The sequence below is a fragment of the Bombus fervidus genome, chromosome 6, assembly GCF_041682495.2.
Source record: "Bombus fervidus isolate BK054 chromosome 6, iyBomFerv1, whole genome shotgun sequence".
Lineage (NCBI taxonomy): Eukaryota > Metazoa > Arthropoda > Insecta > Hymenoptera > Apidae > Bombus > Bombus fervidus.
Genome location: NC_091522.1, coordinates 10,530,592 through 10,552,828, shown reverse-complemented (window position 1 = coordinate 10,552,828; position 22,237 = coordinate 10,530,592). Strand labels below are relative to the sequence as shown.

General features: G+C 37.2%; 1 protein-coding gene across 10 annotated transcripts in view; it reads left to right on the top strand.

Annotated features, from left to right (window-relative positions):
* Nucleotides 1-22,237, top strand: part of LOC139987909 (uncharacterized) — a 586,680-nt gene that overhangs the window by 436,351 nt on the left and 128,092 nt on the right. For all 10 annotated transcript variants that reach the window (XR_011799964.1, XR_011799965.1, XR_011799963.1 and 7 more), the window contains one exon: nucleotides 10,245-10,332. Coding sequence is in view for 3 of the 10 variants with exons in the window: in XM_072004726.1 (XP_071860827.1) it covers nucleotides 10,245-10,332 (88 nt within the window). In the remaining 7 variants the exon portion in view is untranslated. The remainder of the gene's footprint in view (nucleotides 1-10,244; nucleotides 10,333-22,237) is intronic.

Sequence of the window (22,237 nt, the reverse complement as noted above, 5' to 3'; positions counted from 1 at the left end):
TTTATATCGATAACAAACCAGTAGGATGATAATTAAGAAGCATACAATTAAACACGAGCAGAAAGAGATATATGTATGCAAGGAATCAAGTGTAGTTGATATATCTTCAAAATCGATTTTCATAAGGAAAACTTACTTTAAGTATTAAAACTTATTTCATTTAATCCTTCATTTTGCATTTATTTTTTGAGAGAGTAATACTATATTTCATGCGAGGTTTTGCATATTAAACTTAGTATTTTTAAGATCGAGCACGAAGATACTTTTAAACGAAAAATCTCTATCGATTGAAATTTAATCAAATTTGATCGCGTCTTTTAATAGTTACATTTCAAATTTATAGTAGTGACTGTATAAAAGCGTTAGAATTTTTCTGGCCGATTAATTAACTATAGATACATAGCTACAGACAGATTTTTGAATCCAATTTCTACGCTGTCGCTCTAGAATATTTGATGTGACAAATGCAGGAATATTTGATTACCCTTTAGACTCTATTATTTTTGGAATTAAATCTATGGCTTGATATGTCCCCGAACGTTTTCTGTAATTTCGTAGTAGCTAAAAATTTATCGAATATGATTTGTACCGCTTCGCTTGGAGGAACAATACGCGGACAGTGATAAATCACGAAATATTTTAGTATTTGTCAATGATTTATTGAACAATGCGATCGTAAAATCGTCAATCCGCGGATAAGAATTATTTGCACGTCGTGGTGCCATTACAGACGAAAAATGAAACGCCGTCACATTTCGTTTTTATCTAAAAATTATACTTAGCCGCGCCGATAATGAATCGGGGCAAACCGTCACGTGTAAAGCTCGGCCGCGTTCAATATTTTAAATTGTTTACTCTTCGTGATAGAATCCAAAATTCTCTGGTCGGCAACTGATTGCACTGACTGTGGCTCGTCGTTCCATTGGCAGAGACAATTTTTCGCCATACAGCAAGCATTCACTGCGTTCACGCGAGAGCGTTCTTGCCAACAGAACGATCAATTTATCACAAAGTGCTTCTATTATGCGTTCCACAATACACTTTCGATTCCGTGGCATTGTTACGAACGGACCAGAACGAATCGTGAGACCAGCCACCGGTAACTGAATGCATCGTGAAAAGGCGCCCTCCATTCCAAACAAGCAGGTTAATTGAAGCAGGGCATCAATCGTTTCGAAACGTCATTAATTAAGAAGTTGATTATCGTTTGTCATCGTCTTGCACATTATACGTTTTACATTTACCGACTGTCGACTATTTCACCAATTTCTCCCATCGTCCACAAAATGAGATTGCGTCTGTCAAATTTTGATACTTTGTTTGCTTAAGGAAGTTAAACTTGAAGATTATGAAAGTAGTTTCGACGACAAATTTCAGGTTGGTAGAATTTAAACTTCGCAAATTTTATTATACGAAGAAACAAAAAAAAAAAAAAAATTCTTTGATAATAAGCAGGCGTTACGGCGGTGAGTCTTACGGCTCGTTTTCTTTGGTGAATCGATGGCTGATGTCTTGGTAGAAATCGTAGCGATACCCGATACCATTGGTGGAAAAATTCTCTCGCCAGAAACAATTGACTAAATGTCCCGACGAGAGTCAATCTGGTTCAGGTCCCACAGGAAAGCTTGGTAACTGTTTATTACCGGCGGCGAGAAATAGAACAAGAATCACGAGGAATTGGAGGGATGAGATCAGTGGTGAATACAAATGTGAGAATTAAACGTTGATTGGCCGCAACTCGTTCGACTTTGTGTGATTCGTTGGTTGGATTTTAAATCGATTTAAATTAGAAGATATTATTTTACATTCGTAGCTTTTTTTCCTATTTTCTACGATTCTCTATATTATTCTTTTATCTAAACTAAAACCTATATTTGAATTTTCTTGATAGTAAGAAGATCTTTTTAATTATACTGTAATATTTTATATAATAATATATTTAATAATTTAATTCCGTTCCTTCTTCTCTGACCTCTTCTTATAGAAATGATTAGACTAATTTAATATAAATTGAAAATAGATTGAGTAGTTGGTTGTTAAATATGCTGATTTTTTTTAGTTATGCCACTATTAATGCCAAGAAGTATAATAGTAGGCCTAAGGTAATCTCGCCATTAATTTAAATCGGTCATAATAATTAGTAATTACTATTACGGAACTGATGTACGCTTCCGTTTTGACAAATAACAAACTATCTAGGTTGGCGACGTTTTGTTATGTACAATGTCCGTCATTTAATTTTATCGGGACACGCCGGATATCCATTTAGAAAATTGTGCGTGTTAAAAAACAAAAGTAATATAGAGGAATGAGCGTGGGTGACAAACATTTCCTATCACGAAGCACGCAATGATAACCATAACAGAACTATATTAAAGAAATAGACACAACGCATGAGATACCGCACGCAATCGTGCGTATATCACCGGCAATGAGAACCTAAAATTAGCCTGTATAGAAACAAACTTAGCATGCAAAAAGAAACGACTATTATCTAAATGCTAAAACTTGTGACATGATACGCTTTTAAAAGTGCTCTTCGCGTGTCGGTAATAATTCCATTTTATTCGAAGGTGTGACTCGTCTTATTATATATATATGTTATACTAAAAATAATCATCTAGTACCTGATACCGCTGTAATTGAAGAAATTACAGGATATAAATTAGAGGACAGCTCTACTTTCCAACAATAAAAAAGTATACCAATAAAAACGAACTTAAAATCGAGTCAATCTTCCAAACGTGTTATAAAATCATAGCCAACTAACATTCGTAGTAAAATGCTTCGTCTCTACTTTCGAATATAAAACTTTAGAGTATGAAACATATTTTTTGTGTTTCTTTCCCTTCAGATACATACAATTTAAATGTTAAAGCCGCCTTCTTATTCTTGCAATTATTAACCAGGAAACCGTTCAATTATTAACTAGGAAAAACGGCGGCGCACGTTCTATCAAATATTGACCACTTTCTCTTCATTGAACGTCCCGAAAGAAAAATAACTTTCAATTTTCTTGATCGTTCCGCGGGTATTAATGGCCCTCTGCCGGAGGGTCGAGGGGACGTGATGTGATTGTAAAATCATATGTAACGAAAAAAACAGGTCACGAATACAGAATGGTCGCGTGTCAGCTGCGTGGTGACCCATATTTCTCGACGAGGAACGTAAGCCAAGTGCAGGCTTATGGGCACCACGTGTGCATCGATGCACCGCTAGGTCTGGAAGCGACCAACCAAACCGAGATTCAATTCTGTTCACCCTGCTAGGTTTTCGCCGCATGGAGAATTAATAGAGGTCTCTCTCCGTGTTGGTAACATGGCTACCATGCTCTGATCGTAGAGGGTAGGTACATACGTTTCCTTGAACGTGGACGCGTGCGTGCAAGTCTCAAGGGCCGCCAGTAGTCTCTCTAAATCAACGTTTCACAGTTGCCTCGCAAAATTAAGGAAATCCTTGATCTACGAGCCAACCGTTTCTCGATTCTTGATCTATGCCCTACGGGATCGCTTCGAACTTTTGTGCATCCCTCTTCGCATTGTCCTGCTTCAATGGAACTGACTTCTGACCCCGCTCCCCGTAGCAGTCGCATTCCATTCTTACCCTTCCTGGCCGTATAGAAATGTCTCGTAAGTTCAACTGCGTTCGTATTATACGAATCGCCCAGTGATACGTATTGCGACCAAGAAAGTCCGTGCTGAAATTGCCAGTTTATCTTGCGACCTGACGCAACGTTGCGCTTGTTCCGATGCGCTGTACATCAACGGAGATTTGTATACGTTCGATTGTGGCTCGATCGAATGGTGCACGGTCGTAAAAACTTGAGATTGCCCTGTTTCAAAGCCAGCTATTGCGGTTTCCTTTTTCTAACGTGATGGCAAACCGTGACTTAAAACTGCTTTGTAATATCGGCTGCACGGTCACGGTTTTTAATCGATTTTATCGTTTTACAGGGCTCTAGACAAATTAAAAACCTGAGTATTAAAAGCACTTACTGTATCGGAGATAATCGAGTTTAATAAGAGAAAAATAATACGGAATATAGAAATTGCAAAGACTTGATTTGGGAGTGGAAGGAGTTTTAACAGTTCAGTAACAGCATTTTTACTCCAAATTCTTTATTTATTTATTTATTACCAATTTATTATTTATTGTGATACCAAAGTAACAATTTCTTGTCGCTATATTTTACAGGTTTTACGAATTGTACGATGATCCGGTTAATGATAAATTATTTGAAACTTCTAGATGCTAATGAAGATGACATTTCACTGTATAATTTTAAATTGTACGCAGTTACCTGTACGGCTAGCATAGCAAAGATAATGTTAAGCGTAGAATGTTTCAAAGAATGAGTTCCCCTTTCGTCCACAAGAATCTAACTATACGCTAATTGTAAAACTAAAATCCTTAGAGTTCGAAACTGTCATAATCCGCGACAGTGTTGCAACAACATAATTGCTAATGAATACATGGTGAGAAAGTGAAGGAAAGCAACATCGAACAACTTCAAGTTTCAATCTGCGTGCTACGTTGTTGCGCTTTCAAATCCGCTATGTAAAATTTAATGTAAAGCAATCCAGACTAATTAATTAATTAATACACTACGTCTTTTCTCTACCAGAGACAATTTTTGGGAGGCAGGGAATTCAGGACTCATAACGGGGATTGATTCGTAAATATTAGGATACTTGTTAATCTTATACAAGATGTGTCAATTAAATCAGATTATTATGGAAATGGCTTGCTTGTTCAGAAAATTTTAATCGCATAAGATAGCGATTGCTAGAAGTTATTATAAAGTTAAAAATTATACGTTGGCCGTTACAATGCGTTAATCTGGACTCCGTTAAAAATATTTATGCATATTGGTATATAAATGTATCAATGGATTTTCAATGTAAATGTGACGACGCATTAAAAAAGCTGCGAAATAACATCAAATATAATAGCACCAAAAATAACTGATTAAATAGACGATATTGACATATGCGATAAGTCGATTTCCCTAGTTAAAGATTAACAAGAAAACATTTAGCGAGACGCTTATAAACGTTGCACACACGCGCATAAACATTGCATGCAGCCAACACCATAACGTGACTTTGGTAGTAGCCTTATTTCACAACGTATTCGCGTTTTCCATTGGCGATATCCCACGATCGTAACGATCAGCGTGATAATAATGACGTTTATACGTTTATACCTAGCGTCGACATTGCAATCGCAGCGAACATCGATGACGGTGACGATAATAAAGCTGTGCCACAATTCCGTCGTCAAATGAGAATCATCGTGCTGTCGGAAGGTAGAGGGAAAGAGATAAAGAGAGGCTTGGCAGCAATAATAAATGATGCCCCATTGCCGCTGCTTTATTGAAAATCCAGTTTCCCGCTTAAACGACCCCGAATAGGTAGGTGTGTCGTGACTTTTGATGCCGACGTCGAATTTTTTCTGACCAGCTAACTGTCAAATGTCACTGCTTCCGTCCGAGTTTTGCCCTCGCTGCAATAATTTTTTTTTTTTTTAACTGATAAGACTAACACTGCTGCGTTTAAACAATTGAAAGAGCCGTTTTAGCGTTTTCATCGTGTGTTTGTATAAAATGTCGAAGCCAGAACGATAGCATTTGTATTTGGTTGCGGTGATTAAGTTAAAAATGAAATATCGAAACATCATCGAAATACCAATTTGCACAAGCGTCTGTAATTTGTTTACTGTGTATATGTGTAACGTAAATTTTTATTAAACATGTAACAACTGAATTGAAAGTAGAGAGGTTTCTACACTTTCTACATTGCTAAGGCAACGTGAATGCTAATCGAGGCGCACATATTTCAGATTTTATCTTGAGAGATTTGAAACTGGATATCGAAGAATAAATTTCTATGAGAAAGATGGAATGTTCGTTTGCAGAAATTATTTCAAAGATATTGGTAATATTAGAAGCTGTTAAAAATTGTATTTCATTGGATTTCTCTTCTGAAAGAGGCAAACTTCTGTTGCCTATGCCGATCGCGTTTGAGGCTAATGTTCACAATAAATTTTTATACAGGCAGACAGCTAATAGAAAATTCAATAACGTTCCGATGTGGTTCTATATCCACCTTAGTGCAGGTCTCTTCATATAAATATGACAATAAATAGTACGAGATATCGTTGAAAACGCACGTCGCTATATTTTATCTCCGTCCTCCGTTCTTCCATTTATTTCCGTGTCGACATGACTGAACCATATCAGAAAGTGATATAGACACGAACGCGGTAGACTGCTAGAATAGAAGCTGTTACGTTTCGAGTAATAATTTAGTGGATATCTTGTCTAGAAACTCTCTGTCTGAGAATCTGGTGAAGAATGTTCAACGAAGATCATTTGTATACGAAAATGATTTATGCGCGGGGGGAAATGTTTCGTGCATCAATAACGAAAAGTGGAGCAACCCTTGGCAATTTGTAAACAACACAGTGAATAAATTTTATTATTACACGACGCATAAATTCAAATCTAATTATAATAAATTTCTTTGTTAATATGATACCAACCTTTAACAGATGCTATATACCTAATCTACATATATCTGTACGCATGAAAACATTTTACGCTATATTTTCGACTCGTTCGATTCTGTAAAATCACTTCTTCTTCTATCCTTACCAAACATTAGTTTCAAAAAAAAAAAAAAAAAAAAGACGCAGGCCTTTCGGAATCATAAAATTAATTCGAATATACGAGTCTATCAAAGAAACAATATTTTGAACAGTCGAAGAGTATGAAAAACGTGTTGGCGCTATCAAATTTGAAGCACGAGGCTGGAAACGAAGCCGTCGGCAAAATAAAGTTTTGTCAATTTCCTGCTGATTTCCTAATAGTCCGAAGATCCCAGTGCGATGTGATGGTGTCGGCAGTGGAACGCGGAGGGGAAGATGACGAGGTTCGGGCTAATTCACGAGAATGGGCCACTGTGTGTGCCCACCGGAACCTCCAACCAGTGAGGATAGACCATCAAACCGATTGTAATCAGACCACCCTCCGTTTCCAACGCTCCCAACGCCTACCTTGGCCCTCTATACTTTCCTCTGGCGAAATACTCGGTTCGTAGTAACTGACGTCCGGACCAGGTAGCTCCTATAGCTGTAACTCGATTTTCGACTACTCATCCTGACCTACCCGTTGCCGAATAACCCGCGGGAGGTGATGAAATGAGTAGAAGGTAGCGAGTAACAGAAGGGACAACGGCAGAGAGGATATTGGCTAGAAGAAAATGTTTATCCAGACCATTTTTCCATTTTCGATCATGGAGCGTTCATCCTAAGGAACAGAAGGAAAGATCGTCTTGGCTGTACGGACCTTAGGATCGTCCATCTGTCCGTCTGTCCTATCACGTATGCAGATCGATAGCCAATTTAACCGCAAAGGGCTCTCTCTCTCTCTCTCTCTCTCTCTCTCTCTCTCGTTCTCTACGAAACGACAGAATCGAATCGAGCTAACCAACCGGATGATCGAGTTGCTTTTTGATCGAATTCAAATTCGTAAGTTGAAGTTGTACCGTTCGGTAAAGGCCTGCGAATAGGCGACCACGGCGGGGAAAAAAATGCAAATGGGGTCAACAAACCGGGCACGTCAATAGTAGAAACGGGGAATGTACCTTAAAACTGTGGAGCAAAGTGGAGCAATTAGGGATAGAGTAAACGAACCAGATTTCGCGGCGGCAAAATGCATATTCAGCGAACTCGGAACAACCGGGCCGCTGTACTAAATCGACGGTTTTACTGCGTCTTTCCTGCTTGGTGGCGCAAATATTATTTATTGCCTTACAAAATTTCCATAGCTTCACATTAAAGATTCCCATAACTCGTCGAACGGTGCAGTTTTCAATCTCGTCTGAGTCAGCGTTGAGCATGATCGTCTTTAATATGCGTGTACACTTCACCACAGAGTGCTACATCGCGCTGGCCTGTTGTGCCAGCTTCTCTTCGAATTTTGTTGTCGATAATGTATTCCCGTTCACCGGGTATCGCGTATGGCCTCGATCGTTATTTGTATTGCCGTTTACGGGTACCGTTTGATGGCCACTGTCACCTAATTTAATATTTAACGTTGTGGATTATTATAATTTTATTCGTCGCCGCAACTCGTACGAACTCATCCTATCGAAACCTATCAGTATCATCGACATCGAGCTTATTTGAAAATCAATGTTATACTTGCTGTTGGTAAATTCGGTTAAAGGAACGTGTTTGCGTATGATATTAATTGCTCGTTTACAACAGTGTTCCGATTAATCAAGAGAGGTAGAATTATTCGAAAACCTGTGCGATCTTTCACCACGCGGCGTATTAGTTTATTCGCTTCTCTTTTTATGATGTTTGTCGTCAGATTCCCATTTATTCGAATAAGCATATTCGTTGTTTTTTCAGTTGTATAAATATAATCCGAATGTCTGCTCGATTCGAAATTGGAAAACTATTGTCTTTTTTTTTTTTACTCTATTTATCGATATTAACAGTTTTCATTTTCGGATAAAAAGTATTTTATGGGGCATGAACGAAGTGTGAAACTTACAGAATAACGAAGTTGGTTGTAACAATTATTTTCTAAGCATTTTCAATGAAAATAGAATAATTGGTTAATTATTTTTTAACACATCCAGTATTCAATTACAAAATATTTGACCTACTATAAAACTAACGAAACAAGCTCTTAATTACAATTCAACGAGAATTGTTGTAACGTTTGTCGAAAGCAAATAGATAAAATCAAGAAAATTACGACTACTTTGTGTTTGGAGTTTTTCCACTTCAAACATCATCTTTAATAACATCTCTATCATTTTGAAGACGTTCAAACCAATAAAACGACATGTGACATTAATACGTGATTAATACTTAACCACCGATATTAATACGACGTGCAACTTCCTTGTGATTTCTTCATTTTACTCAAAATTTGCTCTTGTAATATTCTCTGGCAACAAAATTTAAAGAAGAGAATTATACGAAGACGAAATGTTGACTAATATTTAACAGCGAATATTTTACATAATATTTTTATAAACACATTAAGTCGATTTCTGAAACATTATAATTACTCAGTACATCAACAGAAATTCAGTCTTGTTTTTATTATTTTATTTTATTTTCCATTGCTCCCTGTATACTTTCAAATATCAAAAAGTTCTTTAAAAATATGTAACTTTCGATCGAGTGCTGCGTCTTAAATATTATTCTTGGTATTTTCGGTTTGCTTAACAAACACCGCCGTTCCACAAGGTAAACAGCCCTTAAAGCTTTGATGGAAAGATATTTTCGGTATCCCGTTATTTTTACACGACGCAATCTAGACGTTGACTTTCCACCGTGATTCCGCTTCCAATTGAATTTTCTTGTTGAGATACATAGCGGGGTCGGTGTTTCCCGGCGTTCTTTAGCGAGTTTGCATAACAAAGTAAGAACAGTCGGGCGCATTATTAGAATACACGGGATTTTATCTAATGTATATAGCGGGACTAGCCGCCGTTAAATTACTCCTGCAATTTTAATAGAAACAATGAAAGCATGTTTACCCTCGCGTCCAATTTTGTGCTCGCCCGCTGTTCCGCCGGCTCTATAACGCAAAGACTGGCTCGAATATTTAAAGACTAAACAATACTTTGCTTCTGATTTTCTAATTTAAAATTGTTTGCCAGCTGCCGAATATCCCGACCGTGAATTAATTCCGACTATCGCGAACCGTCGTGGTTTTATCGGGCCACAAATTCATCCAATTTTCCATGAAACGCAAGGATAAAGGTGTACACGCTGTGTACGTCGTTGTTCCAGTGAATAAGTCAATTGTGAAGAATTTTGTATGTTTGCTTTGAATTGCCACAATCCGAATTTGTATTATCGTCTAACGATCGATAAAATTTTTATTGTTGACGAAATAGCAATATATCGTGGAATGGAAAGATTACGTTTACGAATTCATAGAATGAATAAGGTTGACTGACGAAGCTTAAATAAATCATAAGTTTTGTTCCTATTTGTTTTACATTTGGCTGCTAAATTCTATTTGTGCAATTTGACAGTTGCGATATTAAATAAAATATATAAAATATATCTTGAAAAGTAACAAGGATTTATATAGAATTATAAAATAAATGTTACTCCGACTATTCATATTATTACTATATTTTCAACCATTTTTATCGTTACGCTTCTTTTCAAAGAATTCTTTTTAACGATTTCATGTATATCTTTTTCAGAACATTATCACATATTCGTAGGAGATCTGAGCCCAGAGATCGAGACGCAGACCTTGAGGGAAGCCTTCGCTCCTTTCGGCGAAATCTCGTAAGTCCTCTTAATCTCCCTCATTAAAGACGACTTACCGTTCTCTTCGTAGTATACGAGTGATAATATAGCGATATAATGTGAACGCTGATCTTACGTGCATGCAACAATAACTAGCCGTGCTGCGGTTCAGAAACATTTTATACAGCCAAATCTTGCATTGTTTTTATTTTTGTCCAGTGTACAGATACTTACATTATCATATATTACGGCTGTCGCGCATAATATGTACATAGAATAATACGTGTAATTATTTTATTAATTATTAATTGTTTTATTACCTGACAGTGAGTTTGTCATTAGGAATTATAGTCACACGATAAAAGAAGAAGGATGATAATGTCTGAAACGTCTACTTTAACTCGAGAAAAGAAGCAACAATTTCTAATCTTGTGTTTCTTTAATTACCATTAAATCACGGTTTTATTTTAATTTGAAATTAAAGCGATATTTAAATACAAAAAGGTTACATTTACGTTATCGATATTTAATACCAATATTCGATATTTTGCTAATCTTTAAAAGTCAGTTTGTGCCAAAAATTCTTTTCATAGAAAGGTAGATTTGTTTCAATTTCTGCATGTAGTTGCTACATTATCGATATAAAGTAAAGATGAGACCAAGTGGAAGGAAGATTGTAACAGTAGGTATTTTCAGGATGGATACATTCTATAGTATACTCGAAATGTGTCAATATTCCTGGATAACTTTGTGCAGTGTACAATCAACTCTATTGTTGACAATTGTATTGTCCTCTTCTGTTGATTCTAAGAGAAAGGACCAACAGTTGCAGCTAAATTGAGCAAATTCTGTTTGAAGTATGGGAAAGAGAAGGAAGATCTGAATATTTCGTTTTATCAATCGCGCAGATTTCGCCGATCTATTTCCTCTTTAACGATCGTTATGCATTGACGTTTGTACGTTTAAAAAATACGATGCGGGGTTATTGGTCGAATATGCACGGTTTTCAATGTCTAATAGCAAAAACGAATGGAAAGAGAGGAGGAGAGAAAAGAAGAAAAAGGACAGTACGAATCGTATGCGGTTCCATATGTAAATCATAAATTCGTGCAAGCGTCGATGTCACGCGTATTTTTAATTTAACATCGCAACGTGAGATATATTTTTTTCCTCGTACGCACGTGGTTGTTTAAATATTCACTGCGCTTTCAGTCGTGAAATCACATTCGCCAAAGTGTGTATAGTATTTTGTTATCGTGCCTGCATGAAATATTATATTTCGCCGCCGCATGGAATTCCATGCCTGAGCCGTAAATGATATTAACCATTTGCTGATATTTTAACATCGAAATGACAGGCGCATATTGATCGAATTCACGCATAAAAAAAATCTCCATCAGCAGCGAGATCACGGTTTTGTGTCATCGAGCCTAGCCTGCATTGAATATTTCGCAATGAATTACGTGTTTTTACTATGCACATTGCACCGTAATAACGATTTTCTTATACCCTCTATTTTTTTATTATTATTATTATTTGTTTACACTCTCGGACTTATAACGAGATTTATGGAACAACGTAGTTTCACTTTTTCTCGATTCACAGAAACTCCAAATTATTCCGCGGTCAGTTGGGGTGCATCGTGCAATTATATGTACAGTATCATTGTCTGGGAAGTTCGTTACTTTTTTGACAGATGATATATTCTCTTGTGGATTTGTTGAGATTAGGAGAGAATTATTTATTATGAATTTCTGTTACATAATGAAATACTATATAAATAACGGGCAAATATGGAACAACTATTGCTTCCAATTAGGCAATAAATGCGCCAATTAAAGCGAAGAATCAGAGATGGATCAATGCAAAATAGAAAATCTAATTGCCGATTATTAACGATTTGCAACTGATACGATCAACGATCTCAAAGAAATAGTTCCTTGAGACGTTCGTATTATGAACTTAATTACCACAACATAGTTATCTACGATGATGATGATCTAAAATTCATTTGCGCCGTTTACAATTCACGATACAATTTACATACGCCGTTTATAATTGTATAACATCGATTACAAAAATATTTGTAGGATTATAAGAGGAGCGCGAGGAATTATCATTTTACCCTCCGACGCGTAGTGTTCCCACTGACACGTCTGAAAACTATGAAAACAGGTGAGAACTTTCGACAACATTGTCGACACATTAAATTGCATTTCGACTCTTCGCAAAGACAAAAACAAAATTGACATTTTCAAATCAATTTGCCAAAGTGAAGCGAAATGTTCGAGATAATCGTATATCGCACGAATCCGATAGAACGAACGAAACTTGACAAGGAAGGGGAAAAATAACAAAAAAAAAAAAAAGACCAGCGAGAAGCTTTAAGAGAATTAAAAAAAAAAAACCTAATCTCGAATAATGCACCTATATCTCCGGATACCCGTGTTCGATCGTGGAATGGGGCTTTTCATACGCGCAGCGTTCCACCGTCAAAAAGAGAGGGTAGCGGGGAAAAAAAGGAAGGAAAAAAAAAACCCAAAAATAGTGCTCGTTTAAACCCTGACATTTGGTGGTACTCTTAATCTCCGAAATCCCCGTGTATCTCCGGGAAGCATTCGTTTGACAGGAAAATCCGGCGGTAAGTTCCGAGATCGTGGACCTCGATGTGAAATCCGAACTTAGGGTGACATTCGCGTTTCGGCGGCGAAACAGCTGGAAGTAGTAGGTACAGTTCGCGTCGCTTGCCACAAGGAGACGGCAGAAAAATGGGGCCCTCCGGTAAAATCGATTCAAACTCTCTCCACGAGTACCTAAGCCGCGCTTTAAAAAGCTAGTGAAAAATTGCCAGCGGTTTTCCTCTTTCATTTTGTTTTCCCGCGCCGTCCTCGTGTCCCCCACCTCCTCGTCCCTCTAACCGTCGTGTTTCCACCCCTGCATGCTACCAACCCCTTGTCGGCCCCACGACCGCCTTACCCTCTTTCTATGCACCTTCCACCTCCGGTTTCTTTTTCTTCCGTTCCCGCGTTGCACACTCTTTCTTGACCGGCCTGCGCCAGAAACGCTTTTCTTATCCAGCTCACGGTGTATGGCAAACACTTCAGATTAATTGTATGCTCTCCCTGTGGCTGTCGATCGGTCCGTCGCTCGACACCTTCGCAAAATCGGTTGTCGAGAATTCTGCCACCCTTAATCGAAATACCCTATCCATCATTTCGAACCAACGGAGAAGACGCCAAGTTTTATCATTCTTTTGTCTTTGTTCTTCTTCGTTTAATTTAAAATATCCGATCGTTGTTTCGTAAGAGTCAGCGTGGTAATAACGTTAACGTTAAACATAAAAAACGAGTACGAGGAATTTCAAATATTTCAACGTGTCTGGAAAATTGAAACGACGATAGATAGTGCAGTTGAACGAATGAAGGTAAAATTTCACTGATCTAACTAGTACGAGTTATGATATTCCGCATTAATGATTCACTAGTTTTTAACAACAGGGTTCGGAAGATTATTTAGAAATATGTGTTGCGTAAAGTATCACTTAGGATTCTCACGTTAATTCTTCCTCTATAGTCTTTGTTTCTAAGCTGCTGTTAGAACCTCTCTAATTGCCCTGAAGAATCCTCGTATCCGTGCAAGGATAGCGGAACTAGCACATATGAATAACAGCCGCTTGTTAGCCACACCAACACGCCGCTGCATTTCTAAAACTTCTACTTTTCAAACGTCGCAGTTACACTCCGCTGAAAAACTCTCCGACTGCCACAATGCAGACAATGACATTTGAGTTTTTAACCCGGAGGGGTTTCTTCAGATTTTACCCGTACTCGTTTGTGTACGTAACGTACACGTTAAAAGGATATATACGCGAAGCCGGAGAATGTATACACGAGCAAATAAGCGTGCGAACGTGACTGGAAAATGGATGATAACGAGGAATCGCGAGCCATAGTGGACAGGATTGTAAATTAGAGGAGGAAAAGTTTGCGAAAAGAATGGAGTAGCGAAAGTACGGGACGAGAACGAGCTTTGAGAAACGCTACATTGTCGTTTATCGTTGCGTATCGTTTCCTTGAATATCGTTTTATGTTCGTGTCACGGTTGTTATCTTCGTGCTTGTTATCATACCGCCGAGAAAGTTAAAGACACATCCGTTTAAATGAAAAATTTGTCACAGTTATAATTAATAGTCATATACTTGTGCAATTCGTTTTATCTATCGTTTGATCAGTCGAAGTCACTTCGAATTAGTTATATTTTTGCAATCAACGCACGGTTAACGAAAATACTCAATTTACGATATTCGTCGTATTAGTTCTTTGTTAGTTCTTTTTTGGATTTTTTAATTTTAAATAGAAATTAGTATAAAAATATGAAATTTAAGAGATTTGTATTTATTCTGATACGATTAAAACGTATGCAAATACGTATCGCGTTCAACAAATCTTCTTACATTGTAACATGCAGCGTGTCTCGTAATTGATAGTACAAACGGCAAGCGAATGGAAGTTCTATGCGGGAAAAATGTAGAACCGTAGAATAATATTTTTTTGATACGATTTGTTTTTGAAAAAATTGGCTGCAAATATTTTCGTTTTAACTATCAAAGTCAACGAAAACAAAGTCCCGGATGAAAAAATTCTGCTTTGTTTTTTCCCCAATTTTCTTTTTTTTTTTTCTATGTTTGTACGGAAGCTTGTTTTGTTTATGTCACAATTGCAAGACGCCTTTCTTATTACTACTTCTAGTAGGAAATTATTTTATGGCGATGTATATATGTATATGGTGTGCAAATGTGCAGATGCACAATCGCTTGGATAAATAAATAAACAGTTATTCTAGATAGGTTAATTACCATATTATTTTATCCGAACATACTTTGACCAAGGTTTACATTTATTATTTTAGAAGATGTAGAATTTATTATAACGATGTTACATTAAACGTGGTTATAGCCCCTTTTTCAACAAGTAATGTAATTTAGAATTGGAGACGAAAAAATGTGTAATACGGTCATAAATATTAATGAGAAGCACGTTAAGCTACATTAAGCTAATTAAGAAATATATGTATTCTAAAGAGGAATACATGTCTGAACTGTGTTGCATAAAATATTATCAACTGTTTTCTCAACGCTACTACAAATAACAATAATATTCTCTTCTCGCCTACGTTGAGATTCAGTAGAAATTTTAACATAAAATACGCCATATCTTCTATAGATCCTGTTTTAAGATAGGGTGATAACTTCGTCGTTTGCTTAAACGAGGTAACGCAAGAATTCTTGCATTCTGAGATAAGTCGTTTGACAGTAAGCAAACATTTATGCGGATATTCTCTTCGCGTCTTACGAGACTACGATATTATGTTGAATTTTGATATTTACAGTAAGAGAATCGAAACTTATTTTTCGCATTTTGTTATCTTTATCGCGTCCGTTTGGTTCTGAAAATATAAAAAATATGAAAGTTTCGCAGGTATTCTTTTAAAAACTTATATTCCATTCAAAAGAATAACCGCTTTAATCGTAAGGACAATCTAGCGATGTTACGCGTGTCGTATAAAACGATTTAACAAAGCGTAAAATGTTAAGAAGGAACTTTATTGTTTCCCTTGGTGGTTCCCCGGAGAGTAGTCCGCAGTTTCATTCGAATTGCTTTTTAATAAGCTATAGCCAATGTGCGATCTTGCCTACGTGGATTTGAAAGTTTTTACACTGAGAAAACTTTTACTTTTCTTACGAATATTAAGTATATTTTAACGATATTATAACAATAGAAATTTTTCACGATATAATTGCATATACACGAAATCATATCGTCTAAATGTGTCTGCTAAATGCTCTTTATCGCTACTTTGACATAAAAGGTCTGTGTGCAATGGAAGCAATAAGACTGCAATAGCCCCACGTAACTATTCACTAGAGAGATAGACTTAGGTGGAAGGCGTGCAGTTAAACCGCGTTTCAATTAACACATATGTATATACATTCATTACGTGGAGACCAGCTCGCTATAGAAACGACGGTAGCAACGTCTACCTAGAACTCGATACTTCCGGCACGGACCGTGTATTTTAGGCAATCCGGTACAGCGTTAGGCTGTTAATATCGCAGCTTGGTCTCAGTGGGAGAACCAAAGCTCGCTTTTGGGTTTAAATGGCGGCTAAGTAAGCTCTGGCCCCGCTTTTCTCTCTCGCCTCCTTTTGCTCCTTCGCTCTTCACTCTTAACCACCCTTCGCCGTAACGCGCGCCAACTAATACGTATAACTGCACCTTGCGGTTGCCACCACCACCGACGTATAGACAAATACGAACGGCAAACCTCTCAAATATCATTTTTCCGCCGTCTTAAAACGCGTATTCACCAGCAAACATATAGCAAGCTTGAGTTATTCGAGCCACCTAAGCTTCGACAATTTTAAATTTAATCTTAAACTTCGCAGAAAATAATCAAACTTGTTGTATATTATGGAACACCGTTAGTGTTCTTCGATCGAATATTAAGCGGATTTTGGACAGATTAATTTTTTCGTCCTAATATTTGGTCGCTGTTTGAGCATTTGACGTTCCCTGTTCCAATGACAATAGATACTTCATAATTTTATTTTTAGGGTTAAAGAATCATAGTGAAGATGATTGCGTGAGGCTACGTACTTGACAGTCAGTCGTACATGGGGGTAAAAAATACATCTCTGAGGATTTAATGGATTGGTCAAATCTTTCTTCCAAATAAGATTTTGATGAATTTTTAAATGGACCGTTCAAGAATGTTGGTGTAAGAACTTGGCAACAGACAGATTTTTATAATTATGACCTTTCGACTTAAAATTAAATGGGACTAATTAAATCATATAGATTTCTAAGGCTGTTTAAACTTTTTTAAAAGTCAGAGCTCTTAAAAATTATTTCTGCAGAATTCTCGAACTTCGTGGATATTAGAATTTTGCAGATTTCGTAGAATCACGCCGACTTGTGGATTCAGAAGCTTGCAATAGATCGCAGCCGTTATTTTTCTTAAGTATAGATATTTAGAAATAAATTTTTTAATTTATATGCTAAGCACCTGACTCTACAATGTCTCTTTCTTTCTTCTCATTCTACTTTAATGTCGCGCAGATTCTAACTTATGATATTTATAATACACGACGGCGTAGTTAACGTCAGGTTCTTTTACGCCCTGCCGGCTTCCTTCTGGCTGCCGGTTAACAACATTTTACTTGGCAAAGTCTGTGAATACTCGCCAACACGTACGTGTACGTGAAAAATAAACGGACAGCAAAGGTAGGAACGAGCGTGATGTCGATATGGTCTCGCGAGGTCGTCACAAGTATAACGAGCAGCGGTCGACGTGTCCCTCGGCGACGAGGAACACGTTGCCCTGTGCGAGATTTCGTTATTAATATTTAACTGCGCCCCGGAAAGATTAAAAAGTTTCAGGAATTTTAATATAGCCACCCCTGGGGGAGTCGTTTCCATACAGAGACCGTTGCCAGACGCATACGGCCGAGTTTTCCTGCGGCGCTGCGAATAAATGTGTGTACGTATTCACCAACACGAACCTGGATATTTACGCGTTTGCGCGGACCCACTGCTGGCCGCTAAATAGCGATACGAACGTCGAGGAGCTGATTCCACGTAATAAAAATGATGAGGGTAAAAGGAAGTGTCCGGCAAAATCATTTCGTTGCATTTCGTTGTCAGTTGATAGTTGCGCGATATCTGTTAAGATCGAATTCTTCCCACAGTAGGTTTGTTGTTTCAAAGTATAACGTGAGATATAATTGGGAAATTCGTGTAAAGAAGGAGGTTGAAATAACCTTCTCTTCTATTTTTATTATTTTGAGAACTGAAAATGCAACAGAAAACTGGATGGACCGTGGAGAATAGAATAGAAACCTGAATGAAATGAAGGAATGGAATTAACGAATAGTTTTTAGCGAAATGCCGTGTAACGACGCTATTCTGTAGTATTTTTCTTGCATGAAAATATGTTACTCAGTGAGATAGATGTTTTCAAATAAATGGAGTGAAACAGTTTTTAATATGGAATATGTATAATAGAAAAATGTATTGATATTATTATAATAGAACAGTTGTTCGTATCAATTCGCTTCCGATCCTCGAACAATTCATATGTCAAACAATCGTTTAGGTATTTGAAAAACGATAAAAATGATAGGGAGAGTGTGATAAAACTCCATATCCTAAAAGTTTTTATATTGTTATTTCCGATAGACGAGATTTTGTATACTATCGTGCAACGGATGATGCAAACAACCATCAAACATTCACTATTACTTTTTTTTTTGGATAAAGTGATTTTTCCATACGTCTCGCATGTTTATCTTTATCAAATCATTGTAGCTATCGTTTACGATCGACTCCTGTATGGTATACAATCCACTTTTCATCGGACTATTATACTGACGGAATTCCAGCGAAACGTTAGTTTTATTATTAGAGTCTTGTGCAACGTGACAATTATATATAGTTGCTTGATTTATCTTTAATTCTGAGTGGATACCATGATCGTCATTAATCCGAGAGAAAATGATCAACTTGTAATTACAATTTCGCTGCTTAAACTGATAGGGGCGAGTGAACGTTCACTAATAAATTAGAATCGAAATTAGTAAAATTAGTGAACGTTAGTAACATCCATGAATAATTACCTGGCTTCATGATACCAAAGTGATATATACGTTGTACGTGACACCTGCAATTATAAGATCAAAGATAACACGACTTTATGATACCTCAGTTGCTACAAAGAAGCAAGGAACCTCAAATTCTTCGGTTAATTCTTGGAGATTAGAAATACTTCTGGTAACAGATGAAATTACTAAAAACAATATGTATTACAACATATAATCTGAAACATTTAATCTTCAAAATAGCAAAAGAATTCCTAAGTTAATTACGTGAAACGCGTACTACCATACTCTATACTATAGCAAACAGTCATCTTTGTTTCCATGAAAATTCCTATTTCCAAACAATCAGCCTTCTATTATCCGCAACGCAATTTGCCAAACAAACTAACAAAATTAAATTCTCGGAATTAAAAAGTCAATCCGTGGATTATTCGTGGCGCTAACAGCAGGATTTTACGGACTCTCGTTATCAATTTCGCAGCAGCAGCATGTTTCCATTGATCCAGTGATCATCAGCGGACAGATTCGCGGTGTTGGTTGCTCGTTGTTCGTTAACGCTCGATTGAACGCAATCCCCTACAGAGATGCAAGTATATCGTATCGAAAGTTCTCGAGCTGATCGCAAGGTCGAATCCAACATCCGGCTACTAAAGTTATCCTCTTGGTTCGATTTGCGACCGTACATTACGAGCTGTTGCCGAAAATGCACGGTCTCTTTCGACGCGACGTCGTTACGAACCAGCAGTTTCCGATGAAACTTTTCCTTTGATGTTCGTTTTATTGCCATTTGCATCCGACTTTGCTTGTCTGGCTTAGTCGGTAATGTTTGCCGATGCTCGTTTATCCGCGGCTAGTTGTTGTTGATAAGGTAATAATGCTTCTTCGCCGCGAAGAAATGCACGGTTGTTAAATCTTCCCTGCTATGTATCACGAAGTTTCTCACCCCGAAATTTCAGGTATTCGATTTGTAGTTGTGGTAAATTATATGTGTTGGTCGTTTGGTAAATTCGTTTGGATGATAATAATCCGTGTGTGGTTTGAATACACGCTGCACTATATTTTTCTTACGGTGGTTTTATTTCGAGTAATATTGTTTCGCGTGATAATTATTTACATATTATTGATTTACATATAATAATTACGTATATTATCAATGTATGATAAATAATGTATAATACATCCACGTAACTGGACGAAATTACATTTTTAGAGAGATATGGGAAAGTAATTTCATATGTGGAATATAGCTAGAGGGTTGGAGCCTTAATCATGGCAAGAACTATGAACTATATAAACATACGCGCGTGTATATGTACTTAAAATTGCAGCGTATTTTAAATTGAAAATACAGAACTCAACCTAGCATCCGATGTGCTAATCTTCTTATCAAAAGCTATTGATCGAAGATTTTAGTGCAGTATATACATATATGAAGGACTAACTGGCAGAAGCCAGCTTATTGCTTGCAATCTAATCGCTAGCAGAAGCAAACATTTGATTCCCATGCGCTTACCTTTGCCATGTAACAGATTTCCAATTACGGTTTCGTGTAATCATTTAGCTACTAATAAGCCAATAGGTAAATAACAAAGTGTTTCTGTTTGCCACAGGGAAAAACGTAATTACGGCATATTAAAAGGAAGTAAAATCTCTGCCTTGAATATTAAAGCATCGATTATTTGAGTTTAAATAAAAAATTGAATACAACCTTTCACTCGTTGTCTAATGATCGTCTACTATTAATCTAATTCGACTATTTAAATTCCAGCAAAAAATAAAGCGTATCACTAATTTAACGCTTGGATAATACTCGGAAAGCAACGATGTAAGATCCAAATCGCTGTGCAAACAGTGTTTCAATGGTGCAGTTATATTTTTCCAATCTCTCAGTCCATTTTTCGAACTTGGATCACTTTTTCCTTTCCTCCTGCTCCTTTTTTCTTTTCTTTCCTTTTCTCCTTTTTCTTTTTTTTTTTTTAACATCAAACCACTCCCGGCGACAGCAACGAAATTTATGCATGTACGACGATAGAATAATATTTTTACTCTCCTATCGACCCTCCGCGTTCCAGAAATAACACGGTAGTAACGCGGAAAACGCTTTTCAAATGTCCTCCTTAAAATCGCACCAAATACAGCTGCTATTTCTTGGCAGGCATAAAGAAGAGGGGGCGCGAAAAGTGGCGGCGTACCAGCGAAAAGATAAAAAAAGAAAGCGAAAAACGGGACTGCTTTACTTCGCAGATCGTCGCCGTTGCAGAAAGGCGTGTAAAGAGGTGACAGAGTTTGGGATGAGGGGAGAGGATGGGAACCAAGAAGGAAGGGTGGTTGGAAAAGTTGACAGCTTCCGAAAGTTTCGACACCCTGTAGAGAAAGCGACAGCTCGATTAGTTTGCAAACGACCGTACTTTTGCCCAAGATCTTTATCCGTAAAAGTACGAACAACTTTCGCATACTATCGGCTGGATAGAGCTAAGGAATACGACTGGTTCAATTGTAATGTCCGGACATAATAATTCAGCTTTCACTGTTTCCTTGTATTATTCCTTTCTTTTTCTCTCCTACTCTTTTTCTCCTTCTTTTCTTTTCCACTTTTGCACTTGTTTTGCTCCTTCGCTTTTCGGGCGCGGAAGAGGCTGTTCTTCTTTTATCGTCGTCTTCCTCTTCTTCTTATTCTCCAATCGTGGCGCACAATTGATGAGCAGCGCTCGATAGTTTCACCGATCGAAGTTTTTTAATTGCACCGATACAGCCTGGACTTTTTCAATTCTGCGACTGCCAACGAATATATGTTTTATCGTTTTAATTGAGCTATTTTACCGTCATTATCCGACGGAAGATCGTCTCGGGACTGAATTTTTTCTACTCCACTGCGATTGTTATATTATACCGGTTGTAGGACTACAAATAACAGCGAGAATTATAGCTGATTTGTAAAAGTTCCGCTGTGTCAAAAACTTTACTCGATAATAGTATTGTTATCGTTCAATTTGATTCGACGGTGATTTAATTTCGTGCATATTAACTCGGGGCTCGGGTAATCGAATTTCCAATTATTTCTGCTAATATATTAAGCAAGGAAATACCTGCTTTCGTATAATTTGTTATATAATTATAGTTTTTACAGATGTGAATTTCTGCCGCTCTTTAAATTTCCTATAATTCCCCTTGAAACCCGATGGCTTCAGTTTTCTTCGTTTACCAGTGCACATGTCAGCCTCTGTACGGAAACCAAACCCTAAAGTGGACGAAGGATCAAAGCAAAATCCGACGAAATAGCTTACCCCAC